The sequence below is a fragment of the Electrona antarctica genome, assembly GCF_951216825.1.
Source record: "Electrona antarctica genome assembly, chromosome: 2".
Taxonomy (NCBI): domain Eukaryota; kingdom Metazoa; phylum Chordata; class Actinopteri; order Myctophiformes; family Myctophidae; genus Electrona; species Electrona antarctica.
In genome coordinates this window covers 25,891,095-25,917,350 of record NC_136807.1, presented here as the reverse complement: position 1 = coordinate 25,917,350, position 26,256 = coordinate 25,891,095, and the positions used below count along the sequence as shown (strand labels likewise).

Sequence of the window (26,256 nt, the reverse complement as noted above, 5' to 3'; positions counted from 1 at the left end):
ACACACACACACACACACACACACACACACACACACACACACACACACACACACACACACACACACACACACACACACACACACACACACACACACACACACACACACACAGACAGACAGACAGACAGACAGACAGACAGGGCCAGCTTCTATAGTTAGTGCTCACTTCGTTCGCAATCACTTCGTTCGCAATAAGTTATTTGCCATATCTGCCCTGTGCAATTTGTGATTATGAAGCCTAAAAAACAAACAAAATTCTAGTATTCATATGTTCCAATAATATTCAATTATATGTGTGACAATTCATTATTTGTAAACTTAAAATGTAAATATCGCCATATACAGTAAGTGATATTACACTAATTGTAAATATGTTCTTGTGTTAATTGTTTATCCCCCAAAAATTGCAAAGGCTAATTTGATCTTACACAAATAAATGTGTGTCCAAAATCGTAGTTACTTCACTTTGGCTTTGTAGGGCAGCATAGTACAAAGCTCAACATGTTGTTTTGTTAAAGATGGAGTGCCACGATTTCTTTCCACCCTAAAACTTGATCATCAGGTATTATTATAATATAAGGAGGAAGAACTTTTTCTAAAAAGTGTACAGTATTTGTTAAAATCATGCTTTTATGTGGACACGCCCACCAGTTCATTAAGTATGCCTGGTTTGCCTGGTGGGTGGTGATGGGTGGTGATCCACATGAACTGAAGCCGCACCCACAGCTGTAGTTGTATGATAAAGGGGGAGGGGTTAGGGGAGGGGCTGATAGTTTGATGTCACTATATTACTGTTTATTTCATTGGTCCGTTTGACTGTCAAGGGTTCAGCCTCCAGGAAGAAACCCTAAATACAAAGTTAATACACCATTGCACATAAAAATGACTCCAGGGTGTCTAATGAAGTACTGTCACCTCATAAACACATGAAAAAGTGGAAAAATACAAAAGTTGTGGCACTCCATCTTTAACTGTTCACTTCTCCTTCACCATGGTCTACTCTCCCCTGTGCCACGGTCACTTCTCCTTCACCATGGTCTACTCTCCCCTGTATTGACCTTAACTGTTCACTTCTCCTTCACCATGGTCTACTCTCCCCTGTGTTGACCTTAACTGTTCACTTCTCCTTCCCCATGGTCTACTTTCCCCTGTGTTGACCTAACTGTTCACTTCTCCTTCACCATGGTCTACTTTCCCCTGTGTTGACCTTAACTGTTCACTTCTCCTTCACCATGGTCTACTTTCCCCTGTGTTGACCTTAACTGTTCACTTCTCCTTCACCATGGTCTACTCTCCCTTGTGCCACGGTCAGCCGCTGCGTCCAGGAGGCCATGAACCCGGAGGACGAGGTCAATGAGTTCCTGGGCAGAGCCATCGATGCTCGCAGCATCGACCAGCTGAGGAAAGACCACGTCAAGAAGTTCCTGCTCACCTTCCAGACCTCCACCTTGGAGAAGAAGGTCTGAATGACACACACTCCATTTTTTAAATGATTGTTGTTGTTGTGAACACGTGGTTCACGCGTCCGTACATGGACAAATCATCAGACCCAATTACTGAATGTCAGTCTCCAGATTTTCTTCGGAATATGTATGCCACTGATTTACTAGAGTGTACAAATTGGTTCCATTTGAACACTCAGAGTTACAGTCACAGACATGTCATGTTCACTCATGGCTAGCTCTTTGTGTTTTTCTGGTAATAAAACTGTCCACTAATTTTGTCTGGGGCAATAAAATAATTTTGACAAAAATGTCCACCACAAGCCAATATGGCGATGAGTCCGATGACCCCTGTTCATTTGTAAATGGGAAAGGCCGAGAGCAGAGCAGAGATTCGATTGACTAAAATAAACATGCTCTAAGAATACACTTATTGTTAAGTAGTCAGATGACTGGGCCACAAACACCGAAAAATCATACCTGTGTGAACTGAGCGGTGTAGGCTGCTCAACAACACCGCTGACTGGCTGCCAGCTGTTCGTACTCCAAACAAACAGACATACAGACACACACGTGGCCAGTCATTGGAGCGGTTAGGCACCACACAAAAATAAGATTACAGATACAAGCGGCGGAAATGAGTTTTCGGTTGGTCAACCTCTCTCTTAGAGATAGGGTGGGAAGTTCAGTCATTCTCTGAGTAGAACCACTGCTCCAGTACAGATGCCTCCCGAGTGTCTCCCTAGGGAGGTCCTCACTGCCCGTCCCACTGGGAGGAGACCCCGTGGCAGATCAAGGACCAGATGGGGGGATTACATCTACACACTGGCCTGGGGACGCCTTGGGATCCCCAGGAGGAAAGAGACTAATGTTGAAAAGACTGGAGCTCTCTCTCGAACTGCAACCCGATTCCGGAAAAGTAGTTGAAGATTTATGGATGATTTATAGATTTATTTGTTTTTGTTTGTTTTTCAGTATTCCAAGAAGGTTGATGACCGTTTCGGAGGCTACGTAGCCTGCACTCTGCTGGTGTTCTGTTTCATCTCCTTCATACAGATAGTCATCTTTCCTCAGTAGGTGGAACACACACACGCACATGCACGCACGCACGTACATGCACGCACACACACACACGCACGCACGCACGCACGCACGCACGCACGCACGCACGCACGCACGCACGCACGCACGCACGCACGCGATACTTGATTGTGTGAAGCTATAGTAGTGCGATAATTTACAAAAAAAACACAAAACGTTAGAATATGAAGATACCCAATGCATGCTCTTCCTGCCTTCCTTCTGCATGTGGTTCCTGGTTTTTATGTGATGTTTGCTCCCACCACCACCCCAGCACCACCGGGGGGTGGCCCTGCTATTTATGTTCTTAATGTTTAATGATGGTGTTTAATTGTGCCGAGCAGGGAGAAAAATGTAGCAGAGCTGAACGCCGAGATAAAATATTATATGCACACTTGTATTCTATAATAAATATTGGTTAAATCTATTCGTGAGTTATCTGACTGAACTGGTCTTTATGTAGTGTATATGATGTATCGCCATGTTTTTGTTCTTGCTTAATGTAAATCGCTCTGGATTAAGAGCGTCTGCTAAATGCCTGAATTGTAAAATTGTGTGTAATGCTGTGTCTCTCAGCACCCCCGTCATGCTGGGAATCTACATCAGTATCTTCATCATCCTCGCCAACATCCTCTTCATCTGTGCCATATACTCCTGCATTAAGGTAAGTGTAGTTAAACTATATACCTACATACGCACGCACGCACGCACGCACGCACGCACGCACGCACGCACGCACGCACGCACGCACGCACGCACGCACACACACACAGATTTGTGTTGTTAACATTTGTGTTGTTGACACTTTCATTAAAAATCTAAAGTGTTCACATTATACACAAATAGCCAATTGTATATAGCGTCTTCAATCTTTGGGGGATATTTTATTGAAGTGAAATAAGTGTCCAGCCTCATTGGTTTAGCAAGGTGAAGTGTATGTTTATTGTGTGTATTATTTCTAAATATCCAATAGGGTCAAAGTGGTTCTACTGATTTTGCTATATTTTGCTGGGGACCCCCTGAAACTCCCGCAAACCCACTTTCAGAACCACAGTGCTGTAGATTAGAATAACCAATTTGTGCCTGTATGTGTGTGTTTCTCTGCCCCCTGCTGGTGCAGCTGTTCCCTGCAGCCATGCAGACCGTGTCCAGGAAGATTGTGCATTCCCACACCAACAGTACCCTGGTGGGAGTGTTCACCATCATTCTCGTGTTCATTTCTGCCTTCGTCAATATGGTAAAACGATCAGCAAGAACACGCACGCACGCACGCACGCACGCACGCTCACACTCATGCACGCACGCACACACACGTATGTTTAACTCTTGATTCCAACCCCTAAACCTAACCTCTAAATGTGTAATCCTAATCCCAACCCCATCCTGAATCTTTTTCTTACTGTAAATGTACAGTATCTGTAAAAAATATATATATTTGTAACCATAAAACATCTGTTTAGAAAGTTGGACTATACCCAAGTATTGGGTATAGTCCAACTATAATTTGTATTATAATTATATAATAATTATATAATTATATAATTTGTACTATAATTTGCCTGTGACACAAAGAGCTTTAGAAGATGCAGTGTTGCAGTGTTGATTTTGGCCACTAAAACTATGATGAAAAGTTTGCCGACTGCCTTTTTTCACTGACAAACGAAACTAGGCGGACTAAAACGAAGACTAAATATTATATCGACAATTTTCGTCAACAAATAAAAACTAGACCAAAAGGTTAGGGAGGGGCTAGTGGAGAGACTAGTCTGAGCTTGTAGCACTGCCAAAATATTTATTATCAAATGTATATTTAGTCAAATTTAGACAAAATTCTTGTGATATTTAGTCGACGAAATGATGAAGTTTTATTCAAAAGACTAAATTACTAATACTAAATGAAACAACACTGATGAACTGTGCTGTATGTGTGTGTTCTGTGCAGTTTGCCTGTGACACTAAGAGCTTGGAGGAGTGTGTTGCTGAGCAGCTGAACACGTCGGCTCCTCTGGTCACTCCGTGTCTCATCCACAGCCTCAACATGTCTATGGACGGAGGCCTGGAGATCTGTCCCTCATGTCCATTCCCAGAGGTCAGCCTCCACTCTTTGGATATTAGAATAACACATTCCCCTGCCGTTGACGGAGATCTCCGTCAAATCCAATCCAACGCTTTGCCGCCGATGACACAGATCTCCGTCATGTGGTCTTTTCAGTGCTTTATGATAGATGGCGCTCTTCACCAACGTATGAATGGTTCCATGTTAAGCAACAAATACAACCGGAAATTAACCGGAAGTGAAAGTTTCGCCTGCCACCCGTGTTATCAGATTTAAAAATATATATATATACTGTTTCTCAGATTCTTTTCCCAGATTGCATTTTTGGTCAAAACAAGCTTTATTGGCCTGGGCCATGGCTCAGTGGTCCAGGCATCTTGACTGGTAATCCAGTCTGGCAGTGTGCCGCGGGTTCGACTCCGGATCCTGACGGCCTTTACTGCATGTCTTCCCCCATCTCTCCCCATTTCCTGTCAGCCTACTGTCTGTCCCTCCATAAAATATATAAAATAAAGGCGAAAGCCACAAAAAAAACATTACAAAAAAAACAAAAGCTTTATTCACGGCCCATACGATGATTGCGGTTACAAATTGTGGCTATTAATACGCAAAATGGTGTCAGACCCCGACCGGGGGTTTAAATGAATCTGGGCGGCTATTTGAAGCAGGGCTAATATTTGGAAATATACTGTATTTTGTTCATTACTTTTTATGTAGTAATGTTCAAAAGTAATTCATGTGCAGATACCCTGTATGCACTGTAAGCTGGTTGTGTAATGTTGGACATTAAGCAAGTCATCTGGGGAGGTTCCAAAAATTATTTGAGGACCCCCCTGTGGGGTCCTGACCCGCAGGTTGAGAACCACTTGACCCATTTTCAACCTTATATTCAAGTAATAGGTCCTCCTGATTGGTCATTATAAGCTGGCACCTTGATCTTTAGGACTGACATTCCAGTCCATACTGTTATTTACAAGTGATAACATCTTATTTGTGTCAACAAAAAGCATCAATCAAGCTTTATTGTATTTTTATTATTTTAAAACAAGCTGTGTAATACCTTGTGTGCCCTGTGTGTGTCAGTATTTCAGCTACAGCGTGCTGCTCACCCTGTTAGCCTGCTCAGTGTTTCTGCAGATCAGCAGCATCGGCAAGCTGGTGCTGATGCTGCTGATTCAGTTCACCTTCCTGCTGCTGGTGGAGTGGCCACAGGTGGCGCTGTTTGACAACGCAGACCTCTTTGTCACATCCAACGCCCTGTAAGTACTTCATGAACCTAAGACACACACACACGCGCGCGCACGAAAAACATTGCTATATCACTGGAACTTTTGTTCCAGGGAACTTCACATGCAATTTCATTTTAACACACACACACACACACACACACACACACACACACACACACACACACACACACACACACACACACACACACACACACACACACACACACACACACACACACACACACACACACTTTCCCGGTTTTCATGGGTTAAAGTAATATTTTGTAGGCCTACTGTAATTTATGCCTATATTATTATTATTTTTTTACATCATTCTAATGTGTATTGTTTTCCTTCTAGTGATTTCAATGAAACTACTTCTCAATGGTAATTATTTCTTAATTGTTTTCTATCATATTTTTAGTGTGTCTCTTTCATGGCAAATACCTGTTTCAGTGGGGAGAGGATTTAAAAGGAAGAGAAAGTAATTAAGGGAAAAGGTTAACAATACATGACATTTAAAGGAGAATTCTGGACGAGCCGCTTTCTTACCGAATTCTGATGATAATATATTCGATAATATATTTTTATTTAATTATGACAAGTATCCAGATAATAATTGTGATTATCTCAAATAATTGTCCTTAGGCGATTATGTAATAAAGGACTAGAGGCGTGGCATAGACAAGTCATGCTTATAATTCATACTCCAACGAACAAGGTTGTTCTGTCGATCTTCAAGTTCACAGTGCGTTTCATGTGTAGATTGTCTAGTTTTTGGCGAGGGAAACCATTGCACGACAAAGGACAGCAAACCGATGGAGGGGTTACCTCACCCATCATGTAGTATCATTATCTAGAACGTCATGTCAGGTCTCAGGTCTGGTGACCCAACCTCCTTGAAGTACCCACCCTCAAAACATCAAAAAACAAAACAAAAAAAATCTATCTGATTACAATATCTGAACATAACCATAGGCCGTTATTGTATCCAAAACAGCCAGTAGGATGTGCTCACAATGCTTTTATTATAACATTATTTAAAAGTCTTTCTTTTCCCATTAGGTTCAGTTTCAATGAAACTACAGACCAGTGGTAAGATTATGTAACATTGATACGTTATGCCCACTGTTACCCCCACTTCACAAGAGCTCTTAGTCTTACCACTGTCTCAATGTTGTTTTATGACTTCACAGTCCATTTGTTGTGACTAAAGTGTCCCTGAGGGTGATGACACCAGTGATCCTCACAGTGTTTGTGCTGGCGCTGTACCTCCACGCCCAGCAGGTCGAATCCACCGCACGCCTTGACTTCCTCTGGAAACTCCAGGTAGGCAGTCGCCTCTAGGGGTCATTGTAGGTTAACATAAAGTAGTGTAGTAGTGCAGTTGCTGACAAAATGCCTTATTTCGTGTACAAGTATATGAAGTCACCACAGCAGTCTTTTCTATGGAGTCGCAGTACCGCCCCCGACGAGCGGCCCGGAAGAGAATTTCCCATTCACTTTTCCCATAGACGTTTCAGAAAGTATTTATTTAACCCATTTTGAGCGGGAACCCCTTTTGGTGGTTACATACATTATGTTATAATTTAGCTATTGAAAAATAGCAGATCTACAAGCTCATAGCGCGCCACCGAGTGGCGCCCTATGAACTTGTAGGTCTGCTATTTTTGAAAAATCGTTAAAATGTGCCTCAAATCTTTCCGAAAATTGTCATGATTTAGATTTTTTTTTTTTTAATTTCGACGTCAGGCCTGAATGGGTTAAAGACCTGTAAGCCTTGGACAAAGCCAACTCGGATGGTGACAACTCATGACAAGAAACACATTTTTTTTTTCAACAAAAAAAAGGGCAGGGTACAACACTTTTTTTCTAATTATTTGTTCGGCCCAAAGAATTGTGTTTATTGTCATGATTTGTCACCATCCGAGTTGGCTTTGTCCAAGGCTTTCAATAAATACTTTCTGAAACGTCTATGGGAAAAATGAATGATAAATTCTCTTCTTGGCCGTCATAAACGGGGGCAGGACTGCAACTCTCTAGGTTGACCCTACAGTACATTAGAGCCCATATATGAAGATGTCTGTGTCTCTTTTATGCCCATATACTGTATGGAGGTCTCTGTACCTGTTAGTCCTTGTCCCTTTTATGCCCATAATTGGAATTATGTGTATCCCTGAAGTCATCAGTATATGCCCATACTTTGGCATATCAGTTTGATCGGCGGTTAAGTGCCATTCATTTTGACCCATTTCATTTCCGGATCGGCAGTTCTGGACAACCGTATAATCCGAACAACTCGACAGGGGGAACTACACTCCCTCAAGTCCTTGCCGATGTGTGCGCATGACCATGAATGGGCACATGACCATGTATGGGCATAGCGGTCGGATCTTTGGCTCTGGGGAGGTTAACCATAATTTATATGTTCAAAACAAACCTGGATTAATCCTTTAAGGTTGCTCTCTGTCTCTTGTCTGTCTCTCTGTTTCTTGTCTGTCTGTCTCTCTCCCCCTCCCCCCTCTCTCTCTACCTCTCTGTCTCTGTCTCTCTCTCTCTCTCTCCCAGGCCACAGAGGAGAAGGAGGAGATGGAGGAGTTGCAGGCGTACAACCGTCGCCTCCTCCACAACATCCTGCCGAAGGACGTGGCGGCCCACTTCCTGGCGCGGGAGCGCCGTAATGACGAGCTGTACTACCAGTCGTGTGAGTGCGTGGCCGTCATGTTCGCCTCCATCAGCAACTTCTCTGAGTTCTACGTGGAGCTGGAGGCCAACAACGAGGGTGTAGAGTGTCTCCGTCTGCTCAACGAGATCATCGCCGACTTTGACGAGGTATACTTTTATTTATTCATTTGTTTCATTTATTTAATTCTCGTGTTGGAGCGGCCCTAGCTGCTCCAAGCTTTGTGGGGCAAATGCTCTCGCCCAGCTCCGCTCTAGCTCGTCTCCTCTCACATGCCCTGGTGTGTGTGTGTGTGTGTGTGTGTGTGTGTGTGTGTGTGTGTGTGTGTGTGTGTGTGTGTGTGTGTGTGTGTGTGTGTGTGTGTGTGTGTGTGTGTGTGTGTGTGTGTGTGTGTGTGTGTGTGTGTGTGTGTGTGTGTGTGTGTGTGTGTGTGTGTGTGTGTGTGTGTGTGTGTGTGTGTAGATCATCAGTGAGGAGAAGTTCAGACAGCTGGAGAAGATCAAGACCATTGGCTCCACCTACATGGCGGCGTCCGGCCTCAACGACTCCACCTATGACAGGGAGGGGCGCTCACACATCACCGCCCTTGCCGACTACGCCATGAGGCTGAGGGAGCAGATGAAGTACATCAACGAACACTCCTTCAACAACTTCCAGATGAAGATAGGTACAGAAGACCTGTACCCCTCCTCTGTCTGTCCGTCCGTCCGTATCTCTCTCTCTCTCTCTCTCTCTCTCTCTCTCTCTCTCTCTCTCTTTACATAGTGGGGCAGGCCTTTACATAGTGATAATGTGAACTACTGCAGTGAGTAATTTGCATTAAAACTTTAAAATGTATTTATTAATATGTTGTTATTGATGCAAGAACAATGGCTATTTCAGTGTACTATACTTTGAATAAGAGAACGTTTTTTTTTTAAGTTTTTTAAGTTTCTGAACTGTCCACAGAAATATTTTATGAGCATTAGTGAGGTTATGAAGATAAGGTTGAATATGGTTGAAGACAGTGATCATTTAAGTCCATAACCTACTTTTTTAGTGCGCCAATAGCCAAAATGTTTTGCCCAAAATAGGGACACCAGGTTAAACTATTAGACTTGTGTACAAACCATAAGACGTCACGTATGATGTGCATAAAAGGCTAATATTACTGTTTGATTGTCTTGTGTTCCAGGTCTGAACATTGGCCCAGTGGTAGCAGGGGTCATAGGAGCCAGAAAACCCCAGTATGACATCTGGGGGAACACAGTGAACGTGGCCAGCCGCATGGACAGTACAGGAGTACCTGACTGCATACAGGTGAGGGGTGGCCTGTTACTACTGTTTTCTTGTTGGAATGAAATGGGTGCTATGCACACACGCCATTTTAAAAAGAACATGGGCCCCTTCCTTCCCTACTTCCTTTTCAAAGGTATTACCAATGATACTAATGTTCCATTCAGGGCAAACAGAGTCAGGGTGCTGCTATTGCCTCACTGAAAACACTCTGCTACACCAAGTGGGTCTCAAAGTGTCCTTGAGTGGGTTCCAAATGGCCGTACAGGTCTGTAACTCTGAGAGTGTACAGCTCTCAGTGTTATGGGTATTAGTATCGATTATCATCGATAACACCTGTGCAAGAAAGTAGGGAAGCGGCTCGGAAGTAGGAAGAGTTATTCTGTGTGCATAGAGCCCATTGAGCCGCTTCCTTATTTCCTTCACAGGTCTTACCACTTATATATACCACTCCTGACAATTAAAACAATTTAAAAAACAACCAGTCTTGTGATCACATATATGACTCTCAGTCCACAATAGAGTAGGCCTACCCTATAGTACTACTACTAACTAGAAAGGTCGCAATTTAAAAAAATTGCAAAGTGTGGTTGCCGCAGTCTCTTACATATGCCCCTCCCACTAACATTGCTAGCCAATTACAATTTCAAGTCACACCTGTGATCATGTGTAAGTAAGGGGATTTATGCCCCCAAAAATCATGTTTTTGCGAGAAATGGTTAAAGTTTTCGCATTTGCGGCGCCCCCTATGGATGAAAATGGAATTGCTTTTGGAACTTGGTTGATTGAACCACCCGCGACATGTGATTAAAATTTGGGATGGATCGGACATTCTGTTCGTGATTTATGGCCTTTTTTGTAAAATAGGCCACTCCTACTATCTTCGGACGACGATTACGACCGAACGATACGCAGTACCAAAATTCTGCAGTTGGTGTTTTAATCGGATGGGTCCGGAGATCATGTGTGCCGATTTTTGTGAGATTTGGACAAAATCTGTAGGAGGAGGAGCCAAAAGTGTGTTTTGGAGAAAATTCAAATTTTGCAGGATTTCTTTCTAGGTTGAAAATGGGCGTGGCCTATATGTGGAAATGCATCATGACCCAAGGAATTCATGGAAAACGAAATTTTGATTTTACGACTTACGGTTCAAGAGTTATAGGGAAAAACGCAAAATCATGTTTCTGCAAGAAACGGTTACATTTTTCGCATTTGCGGCGCCCCCTATGGATGAAAATGGAATTGCTTTTGGCTTTTGGTTGATTAAACCACCCGCGACATCTGGACATTCAGTTTCTTGATTTTAGGCATTTTTTGTAAAATAGGCCCCTCCCACTAACTTCGGACGACGATTAAGGCCGAACGATACGGACAAAAAAAATTAAAAAAATCTGAAAAAAATTGAAACGCAGTCCGATAGGTCCAGAGATCATGTGTACCGATTTCTGTGAGATTCGGACAAAATCTGTAGAATCAGAAAATAAAAGTGTGTTTTGAAGAAAATTCAAAATGGCGGAAAATCTATCCTAACACAAATGGGCGTGGCCTATATGGGGAGATGCGTCATGACCCAAGGAATCCAGGGCAAAACTAATTTTGATTTTACAACCTATGGTTCAAGAGTTATAAGCCAAAACATAAAGTGGGCTTCCCCATTATAAGTCTATGGAGAACTAATTAATTAATCATCAATTAAACTATACAACGGATCTCTTAGCAAAATACAAGCACACGATTCCCGATGAAGCCGGTCGATTTGACATATGGCTCGAGTGTGTGCGGCAAAAACTGTGGGAGGAGTAGTGCGGCAAAGTATCCAAATGATCAATTACAGTAGTCTGGTTGCCCTGTTAGGGCAACCACACTAACGGCAACCACATTAATAACTAGAAAGGTCGCAATTTTAAAAAATTGCAAAGTGTGGTTGCCGCAGTGGCTTACATATGCCCCTCCCACTGATATTGCCAGCCAATTACAATGTCACGTCACCCCTGCGATCATGCGTAAGTAATTCGGAGGGGATTTATCCCCCAAAAATCATGTTTTTGCGACAAACGGTTACATTTCTCGCATTTGCGGCGCCCCCTATGGATGAAAATAGAATTGCTTTTGGTACTTCGTTGATTGAACCACCCGCGACATGTGATTCAAATTTGGGATGGATTGGACATTCCGTTCGTGATTTATGGCATTTTTTGTGATATAGGCCCCTCCTACTAACTTCGGACGACGATTACGGCCGAACGATACGCACTACCAAAATTCTGCCGATGGTGTTTTAATCGGATAGGTCCAGAGATCATGTGTGCTGATTTTTGTGAGATTTGGACAAAATTTGTAGGAGGAGGAGCAAAAAGTGTGTTTTGGAGAAAATTCAAAATGGCGGAAAATCTATCATGACGCAAATGGGCGTGGCCTATATGGGGAGATGCGTCATGACCCAAGTAAGCCAGGGAAAAAATAATTTTGATTTTACGACCTACGGTTCAAGAGTTATAAGCCAAAACGTAAAGTGGGCTGTTATAGCGCCACCATGAGGCCGACCGATAACATTATACGTTGATTAATTTTAGTAATTATTATGAACCTACCCTCTAAGTTTTGTAACTATAGCCCTTACAGTCTCTGAGGAAAAAATACTTGAATGTGATTTTTCGCATTTTCCCATTCATGTCAATGGGGAAATTTAAATCACTAATAAATTCATATCAATTAAACTATACAACATTTCTCTTAACAAAATACAAGCTATCGATTCCCGATGAAGCCGGTCAATTTGAGATATGGCTCAAGTGTGTACAGTCAAAACTGTGGGAGGAGTAGTAGTCTGAAGTTTAGGGTTACTATAGAAAGAATAAAGTGTTACGATTACAATAGTCTGGTTGCCCTGTTAGGGCAACCACACTAATAATAATAATAATAATAACTAGAAAGGTCGCAATTTAAAAAAATTGCAAAGTGTGGTTGCCGCAGTGGCTTACATATGATATTGCCAGCCAATTACAATGTCGCGTCACCCCTGCGATCATGCGTAAGTAATTCGGAGGGGATTTATTCCCCAAAAATCATGTTTTTGCGACAAACGGTTACATTTCTCGCATTTGCGGCGCCCCCTATCGATGAAAATGGAATTGCTTTTGGCTTTTGGTTGATTAAACCACCCCAGACATGTGATTCAAATTTGGGATGGATTGGACATTCCGTTCGTGATTTATGGCATTTTCTGTGATATAGGCCCCTCCTACTAACTTCGGACGACGATTACGGCCGAACGATACGCACTACCAAAATTCTGCAGTTGGTGTTTTAATCGGATGGATCCCGAGATCATGTGTGCCGATTTTTGTGAGATTTGGACAACATATGTAGGAGGAGGAGCCAAAAGTGTGTTTTGGAGAAAATTCAAAATGGCGGAAAATCTATCATGACGCAAATGGGCGTGGCCTATATGGGGAGATGCGTCATGACCCAAGGAAGCCAGGGAATTTTTATTTTTTATTTTACACCCTACGGTTCAAGAGTTATAAGCCAAAACGTAAAGTGGGCTGTTATAGCGCCACCATGAGGCCGACCGATAACATTATAAGTTAATTAATTTTAGTAATTATTATGAACCTACCCTCCAAGTTTTGTAACTATAGCCCTTACAGTCTCCGAGGAAAAAATACTTGAATGTTATTTTTCGCACTTTCCCATTCATGTCAATGGGGAAATTTAAATCACTAATAAATTCATATCAATTAAACTATATAACATTTCTCTTAAAAAAATACAAGCACACCATTCCCGATGAAGCCGGTCAATTTGACATATGGCTCAAGTGCGTACAGTCAAAACTGTGGGAGGAGTAGTGATACAAAGTTTAGGGTTACTCCAGTAAATGAAACTAGAAAGGTCGCAATTTTAAAAAATTGCAAAGTGTGGTTGCCGCAGTGGCTTACATATGCCCCTCCCACTGATATTGCCAGCCAATTACAATGTCACGTCACCCCTGCGATCATGCGTGGGGGATTTATCCCCCAAAAATCATGTTTTTGCGACATTTCTCGCATTTGCGGCGCCCCCTATGGATGAAAATAGAATTGCTTTTGGTACTTGGTTGATTGAACCACCTGCGACATGTGATTCAAATTTGGGATGGATTGGACATTCCGTTCGTGATTTATGGCATTGTTTGTGATATAGGCCCCTCCTACTAACTTCGGATGACGATTACGGCCGAACGATACGCACTACCAAAATTCTGCCGATGGCGTTTTAATCGGATAGGTCCAGAGATCATGTGTGCTGATTTTTGTGAGATTTGGACAAAATCTGTAGGAGGAGCAGCAAAAAGTGTGTTTTGGATAAAATTCAAAATGGCGGAAAATCTATCATGACGCAAATGGGCGTGGCCTATATGGGGAGATGCGTCATGACCCAAGGAAGCCAGGGAAAAATAATTGTGATTTTACGACCTACGGTTCAAGAGTTATAAGCCAAAACGTAAAGTGGGCTGTTATAGCGCCACCATGAGGCCGACCGATAACATTATAAGTTAATTAATTTTAGTAATTATTATGAACCTACCCTCCAAGTTTTGTAACTATAGCCCTTACAGTCTCCGAGGAAAAAATACTTGAATGTTATTTTTCGCACTTTCCCATTCATGTCAATGGGGAAATTTAAATCACTAATAAATTCATATCAATTAAACTATATAACATTTCTCTTAAAAAAATACAAGCACACCATTCCCGATGAAGCCGGTCAATTTGACATATGGCTCAAGTGCGTACAGTCAAAACTGTGGGAGGAGTAGTGATACAAAGTTTAGGGTTACTCCAGTAAATGAAACTAGAAAGGTCGCAATTTTAAAAAATTGCAAAGTGTGGTTGCCGCAGTGGCTTACATATGCCCCTCCCACTGATATTGCTAGCCAATTACAATTTCAAGTCACACATGTGATCATGTGTAAGTATTGTAAGGGATTTATGCCCCCAAAAATCATGTTTTTGCGACAAACGGTTACATTTCTGCATTTGCGGCGCCCCCTATGGATGAAAATAGAATTGCTTTTGGTACTTGGTTGATTCAACCACCCGCAACATGTGATTCAAATTTGGGATGGATTGGACATTCCGTTCGTGATTTATGGCATTTTTTGTAAAATAGGCCCCTCCTACTATCTTCGGACGACGATTACGGCCGAACGATACGCACTATAAAAATTCTGCAGTTGGTGTTTTAATCGGATAGGTCTGGAGATCATGTGTGCCGATTTTTGTGAGATTTGGACAAAATCTGTAGGAGGAGGAGCCAAAAGTGTGTTTTGGAGAAAATTCTAAATGGCGGAAAATCTATCATGACGCAAATGGGCGTGGCCTATATGGGGAGATGCGTCATAACCCAAGAAATCCAGGGAAAAAATAATTTTGATTTTACAACCTACGGTTCAAGAGTTATAAGCCAAAAGGTAAAGTGGGCTGTTATAGCGCCACCATGAGGCCGACCGATAACATTATAAGTGAATTAATTTTCGTAAGTATTACAAATTATCCCTCCAAGTTTTGTAACTATAGCCCTTACAGTCTCTGAGGAAAAAATACTTGAATGTGATTTTTCGCACTTTCCCATTCATGTCAATGGGGAAATTTAAATCACTAATAAATTCATATCAATTAAACTATACAACATTTCTCTTAGAAATGAGCAAGCACACCCTTTCCGATTTTTCCGGTCAATTTGACATATGGGTCAAGTGCGTACAGTTAAAACTGTGGGAGGAGTAGCGTTTCAAAAAAAGGGTTACTCCAGTATAAAAAACTAGAAAGGTCGCAATTTTAAAAAATTGCAAAGTGTGGTTGCCGCAGTGGCTTACATATGCCCCTCCCACTGATATTGCCAGCCAATTACAATGTTGCGTCACCCCTGCGATCATGCGTAAGTAATTCGGATGGGATTTATCCCCCCAAAAAACATTTTTCTGCAAGAAACGGTTACATTTTTCGCATTTGCGGTGCCCCCTATGGATGAAAATGGAATCGCTTTTGGCTTTTGGTTGATTAAACCACCCGCGACATCTGATTCAAATTTGGGATGGATTGGACATTCCGTTCGTGACTTTAGGCATTTTTTGTAAAATAGGCCCCTCCCACTAACTTCGGACGACGATTAAGGCCGAATGATACGGACAAAAAAAATTCAAAAAATCTGAAAAAAATTGAAACGCGGTCCGATAGGTCCAGAGATCATGTGTACCGATTTCTGTGAGATTCGGACAAAATCTGTAGAAACAGAAAATAAAGGTGTGTTTTGAAGAAAATTCAAAATGGCGGAAAATCTATCCTGACGCAAATGGGCGTGGCCTATATGGGGAGATGCGTCATGACCCAAGGAATCCAGGGCAATCTTTTTTTTTGATTTTACGACCTACGGTTCAAGAGTTATAAGCCAAAACGTAAAGTGGGCTGTTATAGCGCCACCATGAGGCCGACCGATATAATTATAAGTTAATTAATTTTAGTAAGTATTACGAATTATCCCTCCAAGTTTTGTAACTATAGCCCTTACGGTCTCCGAGGAAAAAATACTTGAACGTGATTTTCCGCATTTTCCCATTCATGTCAATGGGGACATTTAATGCACGAATAAATTAATATCAATTAAACTATACAACATTTCTCTTAGAAACGAGCAAGCACACGATTCCTGATTTTTACGGTCAATTTGACATATGGCTCAAGTGCGTACAGTCAAAACTGTGGGACTAGTAGTGGGACAAACTTTGTCTTACTCTAGTAAAATAAAAAAAATAATAAAGTGTTACAATTACAATAGTCTGGTTGCCCTTTAGGGCAACCACACTAATAAAGTGTTACAATTACAATAGTCTGGTTGCCCTTTAGGGCAACCACACTAACTAGAAAGGTCGCAATTTTAAAAAATTGCAAAGTGTGGTTGCCGCAGTGGCTTACATATGCCCCTCCCACTAATATTGCCTGAACCACCCGCGACATGTGATTAAAATTTGGGATGGATTGGACATTTCGTTCGTGATTTATGGCATTTTTTGTAAAATAGGCCCCTCCTACTATCTTCGGACAACGATTACGGCCGAACGATACGCACTACCAAAATTCTGCAGTTGGTGTTTTAATCGGATGGGTCCTGAGATCATGTGTGCCGATTTTTGTGAGATTTGGACGAAATCTGTAGGAGGAGGAACAAAAAGTGTGTTTTGGAGAAAATTCAAAATGGCGGAAAATCTATCATGACGCAAATGGGCGTGGCCTATATGGGGAGATGCGTCATGACCCAAGGAAGCCAGGGAAAAATAATTTTGATTTTACGACCTACGGTTCAAGAGTTATAAGCCAAAAGGTAAAGTGGGCTGTTATAGCGCCACCATGAGGCCGAACGATAACATTATAAGTTAATTAATTTTAGTAATTATTATGAACCTAGCCTCCAAGTTTTGTAACTATAGGCCTTACAGTCTCCGAGGAAAAAATACTTGAATGTTATTTTTCGCACTTTCCCATTCATGTCAATGGGGAAATTTAAATCACTAATAAATTCATATCAATTAAACTATATAACATTTCTCTTAAAAAAATACAAGCACACCATTCCCGATGAAGCCGGTCAATTTGACATATGGCTCAAGTGCGTACAGTCAAAACTGTGGGAGGAGTAGTGATACAAAGTTTAGGGTTACTCCAGTAAATGAAAAGAATAATAAAGTGTTACAATTACAATAGTCTGGTTGCCCTTTAGGGCAACCACACTAATAAAGTGTTACGATTACAATAGTCTGGTTGCCCTGTTAGGGCAACCACACTAATAAAGTGTTACGATTACAATAGTCTGGTTGCCCTGTTAGGGCAACCACACTAATAATAACTAGAAAGCAGTTCCTGTAGAAACTGCGTGGGCTCGCTAAAAACGCAATGTATAAAGTTATAGCTGTGTCTGTGGGACCACCCACCAAGTCTGAACACTGGAAAAAAGTACAAAAAGTATCAAATTTAAAAAATAATAATAATATAAGCATAAATAACTGCATAAAGCGGAACATGTTGAAGTTTGAACTACATTTCTAGCATAAAGTATGTGGAAGTAGTATGATGTAACAATGTCCAAACGAACACCGGATGTAGAAATTGACTCTATCTCTTGTCCCTTCCTAACATTTGAGTCTAGTTTTATGGTTGATTTTTTTTCTTTTTTTTCCTGGGAGATTTTTTGATTGTCCTAGGGAGAAAGAGCACAATCCTCACATGTCCTCTGTTAGCTCAGTTAGCTAGTGTGCTGGTCCAGTGAGCCGATTGTCTGTGGTACGATTCCCACATTTTCCCAAAAGTATACAGGGAGTGAGTGGGCAAGTGTTTTTTTTGGTCCCTCCCACCTGGGCAAAAATTTGGCTAGTCAAAAGTACCCTTTTTAATTGCTTATTGTAGCCCTTCGGGCATACATTATGTGAATCCTTGCGGTGTCTTTTGTAGAAAAAAAAGGTTCTGACTGGGTGATACAGGCTGGGTGTGGAGAGGAGTGTCGCTTTGGCCTAGGCGAGCCTTTGTAAAAGTAGTTTTGGATTCTACAGATAGTGCAATGGCCACTGATCACCACCTCCCACCTCATAGTAACTATTAAATATAAAGAGGGGAGAGTGCTCAGTGGCCCAGTGGGCAGAGCCCTGGCCCCTTGTGCCAGAGGTTGTTGGTTCAAGTCTAGCTTATTCCAGAAGGAGGCAGGGAGTGAATGTTTTTTTTTTTGTCCCCTTGGAGACCGTATAAGCGCCATATTTACGAGACTTGGGGGGGAGGTTCATAATAATTATGAAAATGTATTGAAAAGGAATTACATCAGTCGGCCTCATGGTGGCGCTATAACAGCCCACTTTACAATTGTCCCTATAACTCTTGAACCGTAAGTTGTAAAATCAAAATTATTCTTTCCATGGATTCATTGGGTCATGACGCATCTCCGCATATAGGCCATGCAAATTGGCACCTCGGAAGAATTTCCACCAAATTTGAATTTTCTTCAAAACACACTTTTTGCTCTTCCACCTAGAGATTTTGTCCAAATCTCACACAAATTGGCACCAATGAACTCTGGACCTATCCCATTAAAACACCACAGACCGAATTATGATAGTTCGTACTGTTCGGCCATAATCGTCCAACCAAAGTTAGTAGGAGGGGCCTATTTTACAAACATTGCCGCAAATCACGAATGGAATGTCCAATCCATCCCAAATTTGAATCACAGGTTGCGTGTGGTTCAATCAACCCAGAGCCAAAATCAATTACATTTTCATCCATAGGGGGCGCCACAAAAGCAAAAAAATTTAACCGTTTGTTGTAGAAAATGATTTTTGGGGGTGTGGCTACACAATGACCAAAGAACATGCGTCTAAAGTGAATATTTTGGCCGGGACGACAATTTGTTTGGTACATTTCCAAGGAAAGAATTTCAGTTTCCACCCTCTAGTCTACAAGGCCCGGCACTCTAAGCGGGCTAATTAGGCCAAACGGCCTGCGATTGAACTGCGACTTCGGAAAAAACCTGTAACGTATTCGAATACGGTTTGAACCACGAGAAAGTCCAAAGTCGTGTGAGCTTGCTAAAGTTTAAATCACGTTTCTACGACAAACTATGCCTGAGTAATGAGGCTGCAAAAGTGAGGTTGATTTGGGATAAAATCCCATGCATTGTCTATGGGAGACGAGAATTATAAATAAAGTTAAATATCTAAAAAGGTATAAACTTTTTCAAAACAACGTTTTCACCAATGAAAATTCAAAGATAGATGAACATTTTAAAGTTTGAATGGAGTTTCAAAGTGAAAGTATGACGGAGTAATTAGAGCACAAAAAAAATGGGACCTTTCTTCCATCGACTCTCATTATAAAGAATGTAAAAAGTTAAAAAGTTAAAAAGTTAAAAAAGTATAAACAATTGTAAAAATCTAAATGCAAGCACACATAACTGCAAAGAGCTGAACAGTTTGAAGTTTGAACTAAATTTCTAGCATAAAGTGTGTGAAAGTAGTAGCGGTTCGAAGAATGAAATCTGTGGATAACAATAGTGTGCTCGCTGAGGCGAGCCCACAATAACGGATCCAATGCAAGTATTTCTTTCCCCTTGGAGACCGTATAAGCGCCATATTTACGAGACTTGGGGGGGAGGTTCATAATAATTATGAAAATGTATTGAAAAGGAATTACATCAGTCGGCCTCATGGTGGCGCTATAACAGCCCACTTTACAATTGTCCCTATAACTCTTGAACCGTAAGTTGTAAAATCAAAATTATTCTTTCCATGGATTCATTGGGTCATGACGCATCTCCGCATATAGGCCATGCAAATTGGCACCTCGGAAGAATTTCCACCAAATTTGAATTTTCTTCAAAACACACTTTTTGCTCTTCCACCTAGAGATTTTGTCCAAATCTCACACAAATTGGCACCAATGAACTCTGGACCTATCCCATTAAAACACCACAGACCGAATTATGATAGTTCGTACTGTTCGGCCATAATCGTCCAACCAAAGTTAGTAGGAGGGGCCTATTTTACAAACATTGCCGCAAATCACGAATGGAATGTCCAATCCATCCCAAATTTGAATCACAGGTTGCGTGTGGTTCAATCAACCCAGAGCCAAAATCAATTACATTTTCATCCATAGGGGGCGCCACAAAAGCAAAAAAATTTAACCGTTTGTTGTAGAAAATGATTTTTGGGGGTGTGGCTACACAATGACCAAAGAACATGCGTCTAAAGTGAATATTTTGGCCGGGACGACAATTTGTTTGGTACATTTCCAAGGAAAGAATTTCAGTTTCCACCCTCTAGTCTACAAGGCCCGGCACTCTAAGCGGGCTAATTAGGCCAAACGGCCTGCGATTGAACTGCGACTTCGGAAAAAACCTGTAACGTATTCGAATACGGTTTGAACCACGAGAAAGTCCAAAGTCGTGTGAGCTTGCTAAAGTTTAAATCACGTTTCTACGACAAACTATGCCTGAGTAATGAGGCTGCAAAAGTGAGGTTGATTTGGGATAAAATCCCATGCATTGTCTATGGGAGACGAGAATTATAAATAAAGTTAAATATCTAAAAAGGTATAAACTTTTTCAAAACAACGTTTTCACCAATGAAAATTCAAAGATAGATGAACATTTTAAAGTTTGAATGGAGTTTCAAAGTGAAAGTATGACGGAGTAATTAGAGCACAAAAAAAATGGGACCTTTCTTCCATCGACTCTCATTATAAAGAATGTAAAAAGTTAAAAAGTTAAAAAGTTAAAAAAGTATAAACAATTGTAAAAATCTAAATGCAAGCACACATAACTGCAAAGAGCTGAACAGTTTGAAGTTTGAACTAAATTTCTAGCATAAAGTGTGTGAAAGTAGTAGCGGTTCGAAGAATGAAATCTGTGGATAACAATAGTGTGCTCGCTGAGGCGAGCCCACAATAACGGATCCAATGCAAGTATTTCTTTCCCCTTGGAGACCGTATAAGCGCCATATTTACGAGACTTGGGGGGGAGGTTCATAATAATTATGAAAATGTATTGAAAAGGAATTACATCAGTCGGCCTCATGGTGGCGCTATAACAGCCCACTTTACAATTGTCCCTATAACTCTTGAACCGTAAGTTGTAAAATCAAAATTATTCTTTCCATGGATTCATTGGGTCATGACGCATCTCCGCATATAGGCCATGCAAATTGGCACCTCGGAAGAATTTCCACCAAATTTGAATTTTCTTCAAAACACACTTTTTGCTCTTCCACCTAGAGATTTTGTCCAAATCTCACACAAATTGGCACCAATGAACTCTGGACCTATCCCATTAAAACACCACAGACCGAATTATGATAGTTCGTACTGTTCGGCCATAATCGTCCAACCAAAGTTAGTAGGAGGGGCCTATTTTACAAACATTGCCGCAAATCACGAATGGAATGTCCAATCCATCCCAAATTTGAATCACAGGTTGCGTGTGGTTCAATCAACCCAGAGCCAAAATCAATTACATTTTCATCCATAGGGGGCGCCACAAAAGCAAAAAAATGTAACCGTTTGTTGTAGAAAATGATTTTTGGGGGTGTGGCTACACAATGACCAAAGAACATGCGTCTAAAGTGAATATTTTGGCCGGGACGACAATTTGTTTGGTACATTTCCAAGGAAAGAATTTCAGTTTCCACCCTCTAGTCTACAAGGCCCGGCACTCTAAGCGGGCTAATTAGGCCAAACGGCCTGCGATTGAACTGCGACTTCGGAAAAAACCTGTAACGTATTCGAATACGGTTTGAACCACGAGAAAGTCCAAAGTCGTGTGAGCTTGCTAAAGTTTAAATCACGTTTCTACGACAAACTATGCCTGAGTAATGAGGCTGCAAAAGTGAGGTTGATTTGGGATAAAATCCCATGCATTGTCTATGGGAGACGAGAATTATAAATAAAGTTAAATATCTAAAAAGGTATAAACTTTTTCAAAACAACGTTTTCACCAATGAAAATTCAAAGATAGATGAACATTTTAAAGTTTGAATGGAGTTTCAAAGTGAAAGTATGACGGAGTAATTAGAGCACAAAAAAAATGGGACCTTTCTTCCATCGACTCTCATTATAAAGAATGTAAAAAGTTAAAAAGTTAAAAAGTTAAAAAAGTATAAACAATTGTAAAAATCTAAATGCAAGCACACATAACTGCAAAGAGCTGAACAGTTTGAAGTTTGAACTAAATTTCTAGCATAAAGTGTGTGAAAGTAGTAGCGGTTCGAAGAATGAAATCTGTGGATAACAATAGTGTGCTCGCTGAGGCGAGCCCACAATAACGGATCCAATGCAAGTATTTCTTTCCCCTTGGAGACCGTATAAGCGCCATATTTACGAGACTTGGGGGGGAGGTTCATAATAATTATGAAAATGTATTGAAAAGGAATTACATCAGTCGGCCTCATGGTGGCGCTATAACAGCCCACTTTACAATTGTCCCTATAACTCTTGAACCGTAAGTTGTAAAATCAAAATTATTCTTTCCATGGATTCATTGGGTCATGACGCATCTCCGCATATAGGCCATGCAAATTGGCACCTCGGAAGAATTTCCACCAAATTTGAATTTTCTTCAAAACACACTTTTTGCTCTTCCACCTAGAGATTTTGTCCAAATCTCACACAAATTGGCACCAATGAACTCTGGACCTATCCCATTAAAACACCACAGACCGAATTATGATAGTTCGTACTGTTCGGCCATAATCGTCCAACCAAAGTTAGTAGGAGGGGCCTATTTTACAAACATTGCCGCAAATCACGAATGGAATGTCCAATCCATCCCAAATTTGAATCACAGGTTGCGTGTGGTTCAATCAACCCAGAGCCAAAATCAATTACATTTTCATCCATAGGGGGCGCCACAAAAGCAAAAAAATTTAACCGTTTGTTGTAGAAAATGATTTTTGGGGGTGTGGCTACACAATGACCAAAGAACATGCGTCTAAAGTGAATATTTTGGCCGGGACGACAATTTGTTTGGTACATTTCCAAGGAAAGAATTTCAGTTTCCACCCTCTAGTCTACAAGGCCCGGCACTCTAAGCGGGCTAATTAGGCCAAACGGCCTGCGATTGAACTGCGACTTCGGAAAAAACCTGTAACGTATTCGAATACGGTTTGAACCACGAGAAAGTCCAAAGTCGTGTGAGCTTGCTAAAGTTTAAATCACGTTTCTACGACAAACTATGCCTGAGTAATGAGGCTGCAAAAGTGAGGTTGATTTGGGATAAAATCCCATGCATTGTCTATGGGAGACGAGAATTATAAATAAAGTTAAATATCTAAAAAGGTATAAACTTTTTCAAAACAACGTTTTCACCAATGAAAATTCAAAGATAGATGAACATTTTAAAGTTTGAATGGAGTTTCAAAGTGAAAGTATGACGGAGTAATTAGAGCACAAAAAAAATGGGACCTTTCTTCCATCGACTCTCATTATAAAGAATGTAAAAAGTTAAAAAGTTAAAAAGTTAAAAAAGTATAAACAATTGTAAAAATCTAAATGCAAGCACACATAACTGCAAAGAGCTGAACAGTTTGAAGTTTGAACTAAATTTCTAGCATAAAGTGTGTGAAAGTAGTAGCGGTTCGAAGAATGAAATCTGTGGATAACAATAGTGTGCTCGCTGAGGCGAGCCCACAATAACGGATCCAATGCAAGTATTTCTTTCCCCTTGGAGACCGTATAAGCGCCATATTTACGAGACTTGGGGGGGAGGTTCATAATAATTATGAAAATGTATTGAAAAGGAATTACATCAGTCGGCCTCATGGTGGCGCTATAACAGCCCACTTTACAATTGTCCCTATAACTCTTGAACCGTAAGTTGTAAAATCAAAATTATTCTTTCCATGGATTCATTGGGTCATGACGCATCTCCGCATATAGGCCATGCAAATTGGCACCTCGGAAGAATTTCCACCAAATTTGAATTTTCTTCAAAACACACTTTTTGCTCTTCCACCTAGAGATTTTGTCCAAATCTCACACAAATTGGCACCAATGAACTCTGGACCTATCCCATTAAAACACCACAGACCGAATTATGATAGTTCGTACTGTTCGGCCATAATCGTCCAACCAAAGTTAGTAGGAGGGGCCTATTTTACAAACATTGCCGCAAATCACGAATGGAATGTCCAATCCATCCCAAATTTGAATCACAGGTTGCGTGTGGTTCAATCAACCCAGAGCCAAAATCAATTACATTTTCATCCATAGGGGGCGCCACAAAAGCAAAAAAATGTAACCGTTTGTTGTAGAAAATGATTTTTGGGGGTGTGGCTACACAATGACCAAAGAACATGCGTCTAAAGTGAATATTTTGGCCGGGACGACAATTTGTTTGGTACATTTCCAAGGAAAGAATTTCAGTTTCCACCCTCTAGTCTACAAGGCCCGGCACTCTAAGCGGGCTAATTAGGCCAAACGGCCTGCGATTGAACTGCGACTTCGGAAAAAACCTGTAACGTATTCGAATACGGTTTGAACCACGAGAAAGTCCAAAGTCGTGTGAGCTTGCTAAAGTTTAAATCACGTTTCTACGACAAACTATGCCTGAGTAATGAGGCTGCAAAAGTGAGGTTGATTTGGGATAAAATCCCATGCATTGTCTATGGGAGACGAGAATTATAAATAAAGTTAAATATCTAAAAAGGTATAAACTTTTTCAAAACAACGTTTTCACCAATGAAAATTCAAAGATAGATGAACATTTTAAAGTTTGAATGGAGTTTCAAAGTGAAAGTATGACGGAGTAATTAGAGCACAAAAAAAATGGGACCTTTCTTCCATCGACTCTCATTATAAAGAATGTAAAAAGTTAAAAAGTTAAAAAGTTAAAAAAGTATAAACAATTGTAAAAATCTAAATGCAAGCACACATAACTGCAAAGAGCTGAACAGTTTGAAGTTTGAACTAAATTTCTAGCATAAAGTGTGTGAAAGTAGTAGCGGTTCGAAGAATGAAATCTGTGGATAACAATAGTGTGCTCGCTGAGGCGAGCCCACAATAACGGATCCAATGCAAGTATTTCTTTCCCCTTGGAGACCGTATAAGCGCCATATTTACGAGACTTGGGGGGGAGGTTCATAATAATTATGAAAATGTATTGAAAAGGAATTACATCAGTCGGCCTCATGGTGGCGCTATAACAGCCCACTTTACAATTGTCCCTATAACTCTTGAACCGTAAGTTGTAAAATCAAAATTATTCTTTCCATGGATTCATTGGGTCATGACGCATCTCCGCATATAGGCCATGCAAATTGGCACCTCGGAAGAATTTCCACCAAATTTGAATTTTCTTCAAAACACACTTTTTGCTCTTCCACCTAGAGATTTTGTCCAAATCTCACACAAATTGGCACCAATGAACTCTGGACCTATCCCATTAAAACACCACAGACCGAATTATGATAGTTCGTACTGTTCGGCCATAATCGTCCAACCAAAGTTAGTAGGAGGGGCCTATTTTACAAACATTGCCGCAAATCACGAATGGAATGTCCAATCCATCCCAAATTTGAATCACAGGTTGCGTGTGGTTCAATCAACCCAGAGCCAAAATCAATTACATTTTCATCCATAGGGGGCGCCACAAAAGCAAAAAAATGTAACCGTTTGTTGTAGAAAATGATTTTTGGGGGTGTGGCTACACAATGACCAAAGAACATGCGTCTAAAGTGAATATTTTGGCCGGGACGACAATTTGTTTGGTACATTTCCAAGGAAAGAATTTCAGTTTCCACCCTCTAGTCTACAAGGCCCGGCACTCTAAGCGGGCTAATTAGGCCAAACGGCCTGCGATTGAACTGCGACTTCGGAAAAAACCTGTAACGTATTCGAATACGGTTTGAACCACGAGAAAGTCCAAAGTCGTGTGAGCTTGCTAAAGTTTAAATCACGTTTCTACGACAAACTATGC

At 41.0% G+C, this 26,256-nt stretch overlaps 1 protein-coding gene across 1 annotated transcript in view; it reads left to right on the top strand.

The window, feature by feature from the left end:
• Positions 1-26,256, top strand: part of LOC306913513 (adenylate cyclase type 6-like) — a 163,245-nt gene that overhangs the window by 77,430 nt on the left and 59,559 nt on the right. The window contains exons 12-23 of the mRNA XM_079490216.1: positions 1,313-1,460; positions 2,418-2,515; positions 3,099-3,186; positions 3,643-3,759; positions 4,465-4,611; positions 5,662-5,837; positions 6,168-6,194; positions 6,873-6,902; positions 7,004-7,136; positions 8,376-8,639; positions 8,953-9,157; positions 9,665-9,789. Of these exons, the coding sequence (XP_079346342.1) occupies positions 1,313-1,460; positions 2,418-2,515; positions 3,099-3,186; positions 3,643-3,759; positions 4,465-4,611; positions 5,662-5,837; positions 6,168-6,194; positions 6,873-6,902; positions 7,004-7,136; positions 8,376-8,639; positions 8,953-9,157; positions 9,665-9,789 (1,558 nt within the window). The remainder of the gene's footprint in view (positions 1-1,312; positions 1,461-2,417; positions 2,516-3,098; positions 3,187-3,642; positions 3,760-4,464; positions 4,612-5,661; positions 5,838-6,167; positions 6,195-6,872; positions 6,903-7,003; positions 7,137-8,375; positions 8,640-8,952; positions 9,158-9,664; positions 9,790-26,256) is intronic.